The sequence below is a fragment of the Bos indicus genome, chromosome X (assembly GCF_029378745.1).
Source record: "Bos indicus isolate NIAB-ARS_2022 breed Sahiwal x Tharparkar chromosome X, NIAB-ARS_B.indTharparkar_mat_pri_1.0, whole genome shotgun sequence".
Lineage (NCBI taxonomy): Eukaryota > Metazoa > Chordata > Mammalia > Artiodactyla > Bovidae > Bos > Bos indicus.
Genome location: NC_091789.1, coordinates 79,362,659 through 79,377,075, shown reverse-complemented (window position 1 = coordinate 79,377,075; position 14,417 = coordinate 79,362,659). Strand labels below are relative to the sequence as shown.

Below are 14,417 nucleotides of genomic sequence, written 5' to 3'. Positions count from 1 at the left end.
CACAGAACACTCTCTAGTACATGGAAGGTGGGTACTAAAGCTCTGGGACCCCAGCACATCTCCATCTGAGGGCACTTCACTGGTTTAAGTAAGTGAGTATAGTATTAAATTTCATTTTGTTGTGGTGGTAGGAGATTTAATTTTGCATAGGTAGGAGTGTATTTTGCATAGGAGTGTATTTATGGTACCAATCACTTTGCCTTTCTCTGTCCATATTATTATTAATATTATTATTGCAATTATTTTAAACAAGTTGGAACAAATATGGGCTGCTCAAAAGTGAAACACTCCTCCCAGTCTGGAGTTTCGTCTAATCCTCCTCATTAGAATTGTAAGGGATGGGGGAAGATAGCAGTCCTGCAGCAAAGACAGGCACACAGGCTTTCTCAGAGGATTTATTGCCCAGAGAAGACATTATTTTATATTGTGAAGTGGCACTTAAGCCGCCAGTTCTTGACTGTGAAAACTGCTTTTCCTGGGCAATGCTCTTTAAGGAAAAACTTCTTCAGTCCAGTGATTGGTGACTGAGGGAACCGTGGAGCACAGAGGATTGGGCGGGATCTTGGCTCCTAATAATGCCTTCTTATCCAATGAAAAGCATTTCCTATTGAGACCCCCAAGAGTTCCCCAGGCCCTCCGCTCAGGCCCGGACTTTGGGCCTTTTCTTGTGTCTCGGTTGTAAAGGCATGCCAGCTACAGCATTCGAGAGGGCCGTTCTTTAACAAAAGGAAAGAGATAAATGTAAATAAGCTCACATTTTCAGAAGGAGCAGTTTGCTGTAAGAAGCTTCAGCAGCCAGAGTCTGCTACTTTGGGCTGGGATAAACTTTCCCTGTAAAAAATAGTAATAGATCAAAATATGCACTTCTAAAGTGCGAGTTTCCCGTTTACATGTTTATTACCTAATTGTCTACAGGCATGAGCACACTCTGTCATCTAGCACACTCTTTCTTGGGGTAAGTCTCTTTGAGAAAGATTTGATTCGGGCGTTTGGGGGTGGGGGATGGCGTAACAAACTTCAGTGGAAGCACTGAGGCTTTGAGGGTTTGGGGAAAGAAATTAGATTTCAACTCTGAAGTGCTGAACAGGGATCTTCATGTTGAATGGTTACAAAAGAGGATTTCTATTGTTTTGGCAATAATACTGTTTTAGTGGAAGATATACAATATTTTCAGGCTTTTTCATGTTAACACAGTTGTCCTAAAAAGCTGATTTAAAATCACAGAGTAAAGCAATTTATAAATTTCTTTGGCTAGCTTTATATTTCTTTGGTTTGCAATTGATTGTGAGCTAATGTGGCTTCTATTATGATGAGGTTTCTTCTAGTAAAACTATACAGCAGCATGCCTTTGATGACTAATTGATTTGTGGAGAATGTGACATTTGCTTTATTAAATAATTCATGAATAATCCATAAAGGAAGAAATAGTTTAATGGAAACTAATTCTGGCATAAATTGAATTTGCTCTTATATGTGAAATTAATTACCATTTTCCAAACAAATGCAATAATGTGACATTTAAAATTCTCTTCTTGTATATCCTGAATATTTTTAAGATTTTTCTTTTTACTTACATGATTTTGTTGAATTGATATTGTATTTTAGTTACTTTGTTTTAGGAAATTGAGCACTGTAATTTATTATTCCACTATGGAAAGGACCAGGCAAATTCTAAGATTAGAATATTTCAGAGCTTAGTTGGGTTGTTCACTTTGCCACCTTACCAAATTATACCAACTTTCTTTTTCCTTAGCTAATATGAAGAAGACAGCAATAATAACCTAAGCTCCAAATTATTCAGTGGCTTTGAAACATTTATTTTTCAGAACAGAATTTCAAATAACATATCTCATCGACATAGACTGTAAATTATTTTGCCTTGTCACAGATGAAATGTGCTCTTGCTGAAAAAGATGAGTTCAGCTAATACACTTGATGGCTGCTATACTCTAAAGCATCTCCTGCTAATCGGAGATGCAATTGAAAACCTTATTGGAACAAGCAGACCAGCCTTTCACAAAAGTTAAAAAGAGGACTAGGAATATGACTTACAGAGATAGGCTAAGTTTAGCTAAAGCTTAATTTATTCAATTCCATCTGACAGAAACTGTAATGAAAATTGTTGCCCTTACTGTGGTGTGGTCAAAGATAAATTGTGTAGTTGCCTTTTTTCTGTCTATATGGTCATTGTGTACTCTTGGCCTTTTTAAGGGAGAGGAGAAAGCTTAATGTACTTCTGAATATTAGTACTAAAAATTGGTAGCTTAATAGGAATTCACCTACCATTATATTTTGAGGAGAGAGGTGACTGGGGAACAGGTAGAATAGGTCAAGGATTAAGACCTAGACAATTAGAGCTGATATGAGCATGAGGAAAGAAGGGGAGGAAAATGAGGGTATCAGGGAGACTTTACTATATAAATGCCAGCTTGATCTGTGATTCTTAGGTTCTGATAAAAATTAATAATATTTACTTCTGGTGTTAAATCTAAACTATATATAGTAATGGATGTTGACTAGACTTAGCTTGATGATCATTTCACAATGCATACAAATATCAATCAAATCATCATTATAATATATACTTTAAACTAATAACATGTCAATTATACCTCAATTAAAAATAAAATAAATTAGCAGTAGTTTTACTGAGTCTAATAAAAATTAATTCCCCTTATCTCAGACTTTGAGGGATTAAATTGTTTTTTTTTTTTTGCGGTGACAAATGGGAGCAGGTGAAAACAACTGATAGGAGGGAATAGCCAGTAAAGTCACACTGCCATGACGCCAGTTGAAGGCTGCTAATAATCAAGGCAAAGATGGAGGAAAATGAGAAACCGAGGACCAGAAGGGGACTGTGACTTGGTCTCACACAGTTAGCTAGTGATGGGGCTGGATGTGGCTACATTGAATTAATACCAAATATGAAAACTTCTAGGTATTTGAATTTCTTAGTTTTCTTTGATTCTAAACAAAAAGAAGTTTTTTATTTATAATCTGTGTCAATTGTGAAAACCATAAAAGAAATGTTAATGGTTCTTTCTTTAAGATAAACCAATAAAATAATATTAATTTCTTTCCAGGAATACTGGTCTCTGGAGGAGTGTGAAAATCAATTCTCCTTAATGTTAAGGTGATCTCAAATATATTTAAAATTGTCTCATGATTTTATTTTTAAGTTTTGATTCCTTTAGATTAGAGAAAATTTATTTCCGGAGAGTTCAAGCATAGCAGTCTACTTTGTTTTGTTTAGGCCACCTTCAGAAGGGAGTGAAATGTGATGATAGTATAAGTTTGCCACTTTACAGGTAGTAAGTGCTACTTGTAAGAATACTATTGCAGAATATTTCTGGTTCTATACAGTTATTTTAGGTAGAATTGTGATTTGAAGATGTTACAGACAAGCTATATTAGGTTGGCCTAGGACATTCTAGTAGAGGCAGTGGTGACTGTCAGTATGCTAATATCCAGTAATTGAAGATTTGCTCATATGACTACAGTTCAGAGAAGGAAGAAATCCAGCTGGACTAGGGATGCAGGTTAGAGACAAGGCAGTAAGGTATCCACATGTTGTTCCAGTCTTCTTTTCTCTTCCCCTATGAAGGCTTCTGCTCAATAGTAATAGTCATTGCCAGGGAAAAAGAAAGGAGAAAAACAACAACAACAAAACCCAAAGAACCAATACAACTTCAATCAAAATAAAGGAATCTCCTTTGTTCAATTATTTTTAATATAAAGTAATCTGAGTAAACTCCAGAAAATAGTGAAGGACAGGGGAGCCCGGCATGCTGTAGTCCATGGTGTCACAAAGAGTCAGACACATCTTAGTGACTGAATAACAACAACAAAAACAATTACCTTATAAAGTGGAAGAAGTATTTTATGCCTTTTGTCACTAGTTATCCTTAAATGATTATAAGTTACATAAACTCATGGACATTGTGTGTGTTAATATAACTAATAAAATATGACATAGAAGTAACAAGTTTCGAAAATAAAATGTTATCAGCAACTCTGTAATAATGAAACCAAAAGCATTTATATACCATTTTTAAATATGTTGGCTCTCATTTACTCTGATTTATGTCATATAATTGGAGAAGGCAATGGCAACCCACTCCAGTACTCTTGCCTGGAAAATCCCATGGACAGAGGAGCCCAGTAGGCTGTAGTCCATGGCATTGCAAAGAGTCAGAACGACTGAGAGACTTCACTTTCACTTTTCATTTTCATGCATTGGAGAAGGAAATGGCAACCCACTCCAGTGTTCTTGCCTGGAGAATCCCGGGGATGGCGGAGCCTGGTGGGCTGCCATCTATGGGGTTGCACAGAGTCAGACACGACTGAAGCGACTTAGCAGCAGCAGCATATCATATAATCATTTTTTTTACCTTATGATTTTAGTATACATTTTATTGAAAAATTCTCTCCATGACATGCTATTGTGATCATTTCTATTTCACAGCATCCATTGGAGGAAATCTCTAACCACAGTACCTCCAGAAAGTTCATTGATCAACCAAGTCTTGGATAAAATTAGTGCCAGAATTTGGTTTGAACTAATGTGGTGAGTACCACTGTCCTGGTAATAACTCTCTCTAAAATTCTTAATTTTATTCTCCAACTTTTTTTCTAGCCAGTGTTTCCAGTTTATTACAGATTATACGATTTAAAAAATCCAGAATGTATGGAAGAGTTTCATTTGTTTATTGTAATCCAGGCAGATTTGGGGTGGAAAAATATTGATTCTTTGGTTTAAGCCTTCTCTGCCACTGGTATATACCTTTAGCAATGGGAGGCATGACTTTTGTTCACATTATCAGGATCAGTATTCAAGTATATCAGATGAATTGATATGCAAATTGGTAACTAATTTACTTGTTCAAATATGAGAAATAAATTCAGATTCCTAGCTGGCATTTATGAACCTCATAGGATTTGGAAATAGGTTCTTTTAAGAATACCTAAAAATTTCCTCAAAATGTCTGGGGCTTCTGCTAAGATCAGATATTAAGTTTCAAGACTCTAGACAATTTCATAATATTAGGTTGAACAATTTATCTACAGTTGTCTTACTCTATATCTTACTGATAAGGAAAATTCTGCTTTAGTAGGAATGATGAGGTCTTTGACCCCATCATGTTGAGCACTATATCACATTGTTTTTCAAATGTTAGACTGTGTTTTCAGATGAAGGGTTAGTGAGAGACTAGAATAATTTTTTGGTGAAAAAAAATTAAGTTAATCACTAAGGATAGAACTGCTCAGATTAGGATATATGTCAATGTCCTGCTCATTTCAAATAAAGCAGGAGGACAAAACAGTCATAACAATCTTAGTGTGAACCAAATTTAACATAAAGAGATTTCTTCAAAAGGATATTTCTTAAATAAACAATAAATAAGGATAAAAAATAAATGAGGCTTATTAATCTAAACATTTGACACAGAGAGAGGCTTGTTTGAGATAAGACCTGATATAGATGAATTTCCCAGGTCAGTTATGGAGTGAAACATTTACCAATGGTTTCCTCCATATGTAATTTTATATGGCTAGATTGTGTTTTGAAAACTATTATGAAACAGTAACCAGTGCACAGAAACATCAATTGGAACCATGTGTTTGATTGTGACCTGTGCTTGTGACTTGGCCTAGAAGATTTCCTTAAGGAGTCTTCTCTGTTAGCAGCCACTCATCTGAGGAATGGCAATCTGGATATATTCCCTATTACTCCAGTGGGATAGTTTTAATCTATATTTTTGCAACATTTTTGTATTTTTTAGTTTGTGTCACTGCTAAATATTTATAGACAAAGACCCAATAAGTTTCAGCTTCCTCTGAAAACTATTGTGGCAGTGTTCCTAAGCTTCGACCAGAGTAGAAAGAGGAAATGACTCTGGGGATCAGAAGCACTCTGATCTGACCCAAGCTCATTAAAAAGGGAGCCAAGTAAGGAAAATTGAGTATTCTCTTCCTTTAAGGCCTTGTCTCCTTGAATTTTGGATTGTCTTCTGTAAGGAACAAAAGCAAGTCAGCCTTTCTGGGCTACTGGGAATATGCCAGAAATTAGACCCTTGTTTTCAATATATCATCTGAAAATTTAGCACTTAGTAAAGTGATTTAGATATTCATCTTTACAGGAAAAAAGGGCTAACTCTACTTCCTCCAGTAGCCCCAAAGACCCCAAGCATGTTATATTTCGTTATCATTAGAAATTTTTTATAAAGGAAAAACATTGTGAACACTACTGTGAACTGTCTGAACTGGCTCCATATGTGTAGGTCAAAGTTAAAAAATTCATGAAGGTCAGATTTCTTTTTGGCTAACCTCCAGGTGACTTGCTTCCTGCTTGTTGTCACTGAAAATACATCCACTCAGCACTCTGAACCCCTAGGTGATTAATTTAGAATAATTGGCTGTAAAGGTCCTCACAAGATAATAGTCTAATGCTACTTGCAGTCAAAGATATAATTAACTGTGTCAGTCTAATTTTTGTTTCTTCTTCATCTCATCTGAAGGTCAAGTGTTGGCCCTTTGCCTCCATTCAGTATACAATATGTTAGCCATTTAGGAAAATCTAGTGGTTAAAAAAACACTGTTTATTTCAGCAGAAAGAAAGGAAAGCCAGTCAGAAAAGAGATCTTGTTTCTCTTTTTCATTGATTTTTTTCTTCAGAATTAGTTTTAAGAGTCAAATGCCTCTCTGAGTTTTTTTAACCATAGCTCAGTGGGAAGATATTCTTTTTGGTACACACTCCTGGATTTTCCTGTTATGATAAAAATGTGTAGTTAAGGTTGAAATTCAAGGGAAGATTTCTGAAGTAGAGTGTTAGGACGTCTTAGGAGGAAGATGTGTTACTAATATGAAGTTCAGCATACCAAGAAAGACAGAGACATAGGTGTCCAGCTGTGCTAGATGAAGGGGAATGAAGAAACTCCTGTAATATTTCTTTGTGGTTAGGACTGAATGCTGGGCAAGCTCATAAAGCTACTCACAAACCCTATTGAATCTTCCTAGCCTCAGCTGTGAGGCTCAGAGGTAATGTTTATACAAGGAAGAGAAACTGTATAGCCAAGTTACAGAGCTAACCAATGTCTGAATCAGAAATAGAACTCCTTGCTTCCAGTGCTGTGTTAAATCCCAGCACCACACCCTCTCTGCCAGACAGCAAAAGGTGCTGTGTGTTTGAGCAAGGGAAAGCTGTGAATAGGGCCTTAGTGACAGTTTTCCCATGCTCTCTCTTCAGGATTGGAACTCTAATGCTTTATTGTCTTTGGTCCTTTCTCTCCCACAGAATTTGGTTATGTAAAGCAGAAGAACAGAAGTGCCAGGCATTTGCAGACTGTTTGCTGTGGATATAGTATATATGTTCTGAGAGATATAAAACTGAATAGAAAACTGGGGAGCAAAGCTCAGCTATTTGAAACATGCCATTTTGGGAAGTACATAATAATACAGAGCCAGTGAACTAGAAGTATACTCTGTAAGGGGATCACCAGTGGGCAGACTGGAGGGACTCTGAGCAAATATGGAAAGTCTTCTATTATGAAAACATTTTCCAAATAAAATTTATTGACAGTACTTATTGTAGAAGGCAAATACAAGCAGATCATAGTGAATGAGGATTGATTTTAATATTAGGGCTTTTTCAGTCCCATAATTTCTTTAGATTATGTGATTATATTAGAGGGATATTTTTGACTATTTTGATTTCTTTCAGCAATAAAAAAAAATAAAATAAAACTTCCAGACTAATGGGTAGCATGCTGGGTGTAAAATAGTATGTAATGTGGTTTAAGCAGTTGAGAAGTTGCCATTGTTTTCATTTCTGCCACCCCCTTGGTGAAGCAATCTGTAGAAATTTAGATTTACAGCTCTCAAAGTGAGGTTTGAACCACATTGACTGAGATTTTCCTGGCTTTTTGTTTTTCTTTTTCAGATTAGATTCATTGACCTTAAGCAGTCGTTGTGTACTGTTTTTTTTTCTGAGGAAAATGGAAGAAGTCAGATGAAGCAAGGTAGAGAGGATGGAATTAGAGGAATTATCTTCCTAGCCCTTAATACAAATTAGATGGAAATAGTGACCTCTCTCCAGCAAGGTCTTCTTTTTTGTGTGTTTTATTCTTCCTTTTCTCTCAATTCTATTTTTCTTTCTCTGCTACTTTCTATGCTATCTTCTCTTCTGCTCTCCCCATCTATTTTTATTTCTTCCTTGTCTGGCTTTTTTTTCCTCCTGGACCTTACTTTGTCAAGATTCTTACTATACCCTGCTTTCATATATCAAGGTCACTTCTGGCAAAAGTTGAGCTGGCTTTTGAGTTGAGCCATTTCATATGAGATGAAATGGCCAAGAAGGAATATGATCTTACAGAAGTGTCAGACTCAGGGAAGACACACCATAAAGCTCATGAAATGAGAATTCAGAAACAGCACACTTCCAATTTTAACTTTAAACTTTAGCTATTAAAAATGCCAACACTTCCTTTGCACTCTGTTTTCTCCAAAGTCAGCTCTCATTCTAGGCACTACAGTGAGTGAATGTTTTTTTTTTTTTTTTTTTACTCTCTCAAATCATGGTCTCTTCCTTCAGGCCAAACACTGGTTGAAGTGACTTAAGACCTCTATATCTCTGGCAGGTTCCTCCTGCCACTCCCTTTTCTGTTATATATGAGGCCCTGTGACCTGTTCCAGGAGTTGGAAAGAAAGAGTTACATAAGGAGGAATCAATTCAGAGAAATGGCTTTCACATTTTAAAATATAATCATGTGCAAACTCATTACTGGGTATGTCAGGAACAAAGACCACTTTCACTCCATATCCTCTTCATTGAAAAGAATTCATTCAGCTACAACTCATTCATAGTGCATTATAGAGCATTCAGAAGACAGCCTTCCAATGGCAGCTGTTGACCTAGGAGCATGTTAGTAAGATTTCTATATGTACCTTTGAACGATATTGGTTCAGATATCCAACAAAGATAATTAGTCAGTGACCTCCACACGTACAAGAATGGCTGTTCAACTCAATTCATTTGTATTTAGCCAGAAAAGGCTTTATTGACCTGGCCCATTTTAAAAGCTAAAAGCATGAATGTAACTCATGGAATGGGCAGTGGGAGAGGGAGTAGGACAATATCCAAGGCTCAGGGTATGGCATGAAAGAACCTTGATAAGGACCACAATCTAAAGGAGAGAAACACTGTGATTGTCATTTGAATTCTCTCTATATAAAGGCATTGTAATGGAGTGAAAAAAGTTTCAGCCAGAAGTTTTAATGCACTGAGGAATTCCTGTTCTCTGAACCTGTATTTTAGAAGAAAAGGTGAATCAACATTTTAATTCAGGAGTTTAGTTGTAACTTTTAAAAGAGGTTTTCCTGGAGGTCCCATATCCACCTTTAGTCTTGTGCAGTAGAACTAATACTCAACAATGAAGTTTAGTAATACCAGAGAGTAGACAATTTAATTTAGAGAAGCTTAATAATCCTCTGGTTAGGAATTTAAAAAGAACACCTGAATTCTGGTTCTTACTATGCCATTTACATGTTCTTCCAATTCTGACATTATTGTATTTCTAAATTATATAAGCCTCAGTTTCTGCTTCTGCAACATGGTGTTAAATTCCTGCCTTGCCTATCTTATGGTGTTCTTGTGGGAATCAAATAAAACATGTTTTAGAAGTTAAAAAATTATACAAATTTCCAAGTATTAGCATTGTTTTAACTATCAGAGCCTCCGTATCCCTACCCCTGCTAGCCTAGGGCTCCCAAGGAACAAATACCTTATTCCTGTGAATTGCAATGCTACAGTATTTTGCTTACTGTCTTGAGTGTGGTCCCTCCTGTTCCCGCAAGATACTCTTGTAGTACCATTTAACATATGGTAGGTATTCAAAAGGTACTTGTTAAACTGAACTGAATGTGCATGTTATTTCCAGTCTGTGTGAACAGAATATCTTTTACTCCACAAAAATGGATGGAAGGTAGATCTGATGACTCATTTAATCTTATTTCCCATAGGAGGAAAACATTTCCTACCAGCCTTTAGTCTCAGAGTGCTGAACCCTGCAGTCTGCAGGCCTCCTGAATAAAAGTCCATGGGTGACAGAAGATTCATTGACTTCCAATTCCAAGATTTAAATTCAAACCTCAGACCCAGGTTGGGCAATGCTACTGCCAATAATACTTGCATTGTTGATGATTCCTTCAAGTATAATCTGAATGGTGCTGTCTACAGTGTTGTATTCATCCTGGGTTTGATAACCAACAGTGCATCTCTGTTCGTCTTCTGCTTCCGCATGAAAATGAGAAGTGAGACAGCTATTTTCATCACCAATCTGGCCCTCTCTGATTTGCTCTTTGTCTGCACTCTACCTTTCAAAATATTTTACAATTTCAACCGCCACTGGCCTTTTGGTGATACCCTCTGCAAGATCTCTGGGACTGCATTCCTAACCAACATCTATGGGAGCATGCTCTTCCTTACCTGTATTAGCGTGGATCGTTTCCTGGCCATTGTCTATCCCTTCCGATCCCGTACCATTAGGACCAGGAGGAATTCTGCCATTGTGTGTGCTGGAGTCTGGATCCTAGTCCTCAGTGGTGGTATTTCAGCCTCTTTATTCTCCACCACTAATGTCAACAATGCAACCACCACCTGCTTTGAGGGCTTCTCCAAACGTGTATGGAAGACATATCTGTCCAAGATAACCATATTTATTGAAGTTGTTGGTTTTATCATTCCTTTGATACTGAATGTCTCTTGCTCTTCTGTGGTGCTAAAAACCCTCCGTAAGCCTGCTACATTGTCTCAAATTGGGACTAATAAGAAAAAAGTGCTGAAGATGATCACAGTGCATATGGCAGTCTTTGTGGTATGCTTTGTACCCTATAACTCTGTTCTCTTCCTGTATGCCCTGGTGCGCTCCCAAGCCATTACCAATTGCTTGTTGGAAAGATTTGCAAAGATTATGTATCCAATCACCTTGTGCCTTGCAACTCTAAACTGTTGCTTTGACCCTTTCATCTATTACTTCACCCTTGAGTCCTTTCAGAAGTCCTTCTATATCAATACCCATATCAAGATGGAGTCTCTGTTTAAGACTGAAACACCTCTGACCACAAAGCCTTCCCTTCCAGCTATTCAAGAGGAAGCTAGCGATCAAACAACACATAATGGTGGTGAATTAATGCTAGAATCCACCTTCTAGGTACAAGAAGTCCCTTTAGGTCCAGATATAGTTTCTTCTATGATTTTCCTATGCTTTGAATAAAAAATTTGAAGCTAATGATATTGAGAATAGATTAATGTACTGAATATAGTCAGATACATTTATTTGAATGTTTATTGTAATACATATATTGTTTTGTTCGATAATTATAGGTCACATCTAATTACAACAGCCAGAAGGAATTGCCAAACTCTTCTTCTGGGTTGGAAATTCATTGTACCACATTATATAAGTCAACAGTAGCCTTGACTTCAGTGATATAGAGTTTACTTAAAAACTTTGAAAAAATATATTTCCATTCCAATATTTGGTAATTAGTTTGGGCCTATAAATATAGAACAAATTCAGGTATTTTTTTTTTAAACAACCTTTTGTGTTACTACTGATATATACTAGTCTTTTTTTGCTTTTTGAATTGTCATTGAGTTTATTTTAGTACAAGAACATACTTTAGTTTAACATTATTAATAAAAAAGTATCAAATTTAAAAAAGTTAGTAAAATGTATTGTATATATTTTAAAAGCAGAAACATAAATTGTGTTTGTATAAATATTGCTGGGAAGAAATGGAAAATTTCTGGATTTACATATTTGCAGTTACCAGCAGTGTCAGCTTTTAAAAACTTTTCCTTTTTTATACTATATTAAATTTCTTATATGAAATGTCAAATCCAGAAAGCTGCTAAATATGTGCCCAAAACAGGGCAAAATGGAAAATCACATAAAACAGCAAATGTTCATAAAAAACTAAGAGAAATTAACATTTTCTCTAAGAATTTTCAATTATTTTTCTTTTGGGAGACTAATTTTTATAAATATTCCATATGTGAAATTTTGAAGCACAGTGCAACCATAAAGCTTCTGCATTTGTGCCCAGGTCAGAAGCAAATTGAAAAAAAAAAGGGACAAAAGTATAACAAAAATATAATAATAAAACAAAAAACTTTCTTAAAACTTGCATCAATCATTTTTTGAGGGAGGGAGCAGAGATCTGTAAATTACTTATGCTTTCATATTAATTTTGGAGCACAATGTAGCCAGAGAGCTGCTGAATTTGTGCCCAGGTTTGGAGCATATTGAAAAAAAAAATACATAAACCAAACTAAACCAATGCAAACAAACAAACACACACAAAAAGAAAACCTGTAAAACAATAAAAACCACAAAAATATTCCTAACACTTGCATTAATATTTTATTTATTATTTGAGTATATGTAAATTTTAAATTACTGTATTATTTGTATAAAATTTTAGAGTACAAGTAGAAATCCAGTACATTTGTGCCCAAGTCAGGACCTAATTGGAAAAAAATAAAAGCAAAATAACTCCTTAGAAAACAATAACAACAACAACACACACACACACAAAACTTAGAACTTTTCTTTTCTGAGCATTTTTAAGACTTAAAAGATACTATAACTTTCTTAAGATGCTTTGAATTAAAATGCAACTAGGAAGTTACTAAACTGGCATCTACTTCAGGAGCAATTAAAATCAATATTTTAAAGTATATACAAAGAAACTTTTTGTAACTAATTTAAACAACAAAAGCAGCAAAAACATCTTTAGAATCTCTTACCATTGATTGAATGAAGTATAGATTTAAGAATATTAAAACCTTAAAACTTCTGAGCATGGTATAGCTTGAAAGATTTATGCTCAGGTAAGAAGTAGTGAAAATAAATATCCTGCATACATACTACAGAAAAATACACACATAATTAAAGCACTGCAAAACAAAACCAAAATATTCGTAAAGTATGTTTTAATCAATTTTTAAAATTATTTAGAAATGTGATAATTTTAAAATGCTAAGACTTCTTAAGTAAAAATTTCAGAAACAACACATTTTGTAAGTTGCTGAACTTGCACCAGGGAGTGATTTAAAAAAGATTAAAAACCATAAAATATTGGCAAAAAATTAAAACTTTTAAAGCAATAAGCTAATTGTTAAAACTCTTATTAACCTTTGTCTTTCAGATATGTGAAGTTACTCAGTCGTGTCTGACTCTTTGTGATCCCATGGACTGTAGCCCACCAGGCTCCTCCATCCATGGAATTCTCTAGGCAAGAATACTGGAGTGGGTTGCCATTTCCTTCTCCAGGGGATCTTCCCGACCCAGGGATCGAACCCGGGTCTTCTGCATTGCAGGCAGACGCTTTACCATCTGAGCCACCAGGGAATCCCACATATATGTAGATTAAAAATACTAAAATTTTAAGATAAAAATTCATGAGCATAATGTAACTCTTAAAAACCGCTAAATCTGTGCCTGGACTAGGAACTGATTGAAAAAAAGGCTAAAACAATAGAAAAATAATAAAACAGAATTCTTAAAATGGTATTACTTTTTCTTCACGATCTAAATTCCTAAAAATAATCAGGCATTATATTGTCTCATGAAAACAAGTTATAGATAGAATATGTAAGACATTAGATTAAGTTAGATGAAATTAGGTTAAGTTAGGTAAAGTTTGGTTGTTAGGTTATATTGTAAGATCAAATTAGTTATCAAAGTATGAATAATATTTTTGTTTCTTTTAGTATTCTTTATCTTCTGTTTCTTATAAATATAAACTATATGTGAACTTTTGTTTGTGCCCTTTACTCTCAAAATTATGAAATTTTAGGATTATTACACCAAACCATTTAATAGAATATATTAACCAAGTTGACATATATCAATAAACCAATTTCTTACTGTATAATTTCCATATTTAGTTTTGTTCACTTTTCCATATTTCAATTTATTTTAATTTCAAATTTTATAGTTAATATAGCTTGCTAATGATAAATTTTTTGTCATATTAACAATGTAACCAAACAAAATGTAATGTAAGCTAAATATAAAATTACCTTTTATTTTACATTTAAAAGCAAAAGCAATCATTCAACTGTAGCTACAACTTGGATTTTAAGTGCTTATTAAATGTAATAAAATACATTTGGATTATCTAGCAGTTATACTTCGGTCAAATATTTATTCAACTTGCCCATTTTAGTCAACTATAATTGATATACAATGTTATATTAGTTTCAGGTATGCAGAAGACCTGAATAGACATTTTTCCAAGGAAGATGGTCAACAGGCATATCACATGAAAAGATGCTCAGCATCACTAATCATCAGGGATATGCAAGTAAAATGAGATACCGCCTCACATCTGTCAGAATGGCTATTATTAAA

The 14,417-nt window shown here is 35.0% G+C and overlaps 1 protein-coding gene and 1 non-coding gene across 2 annotated transcripts; one reads left to right on the top strand and one right to left on the bottom strand.

Moving 5' to 3' along the window:
• The first annotated feature begins 437 nt into the window (after nucleotides 1-437).
• Nucleotides 438-13,639, top strand: LPAR4 (lysophosphatidic acid receptor 4). Its single transcript, XM_070783601.1, has 4 exons — nucleotides 438-955; nucleotides 3,084-3,133; nucleotides 4,466-4,567; nucleotides 10,018-13,639. Exon 4 carries the CDS (start codon nucleotides 10,095-10,097, stop codon nucleotides 11,205-11,207), a length of 1,113 nt encoding a protein of 370 aa, XP_070639702.1. The 5' UTR covers nucleotides 438-955; nucleotides 3,084-3,133; nucleotides 4,466-4,567; nucleotides 10,018-10,094; the 3' UTR covers nucleotides 11,208-13,639.
• On the bottom strand, nucleotides 13,341-13,412 carry TRNAC-GCA (transfer RNA cysteine (anticodon GCA)). Its single transcript has one exon. It is a non-coding gene; the product is annotated as a tRNA-Cys (tRNA).
• Nucleotides 13,640-14,417: the final 778 nt, after the last annotated feature.

What these genes read in the sequence shown, in the direction of transcription:
- LPAR4 (XM_070783601.1), top strand. Translation starts at nt 10,095, where the DNA reads ATGGGTGACAGAAGATTCATTGACTTCCAATTCCAAGATTTAAATTCA.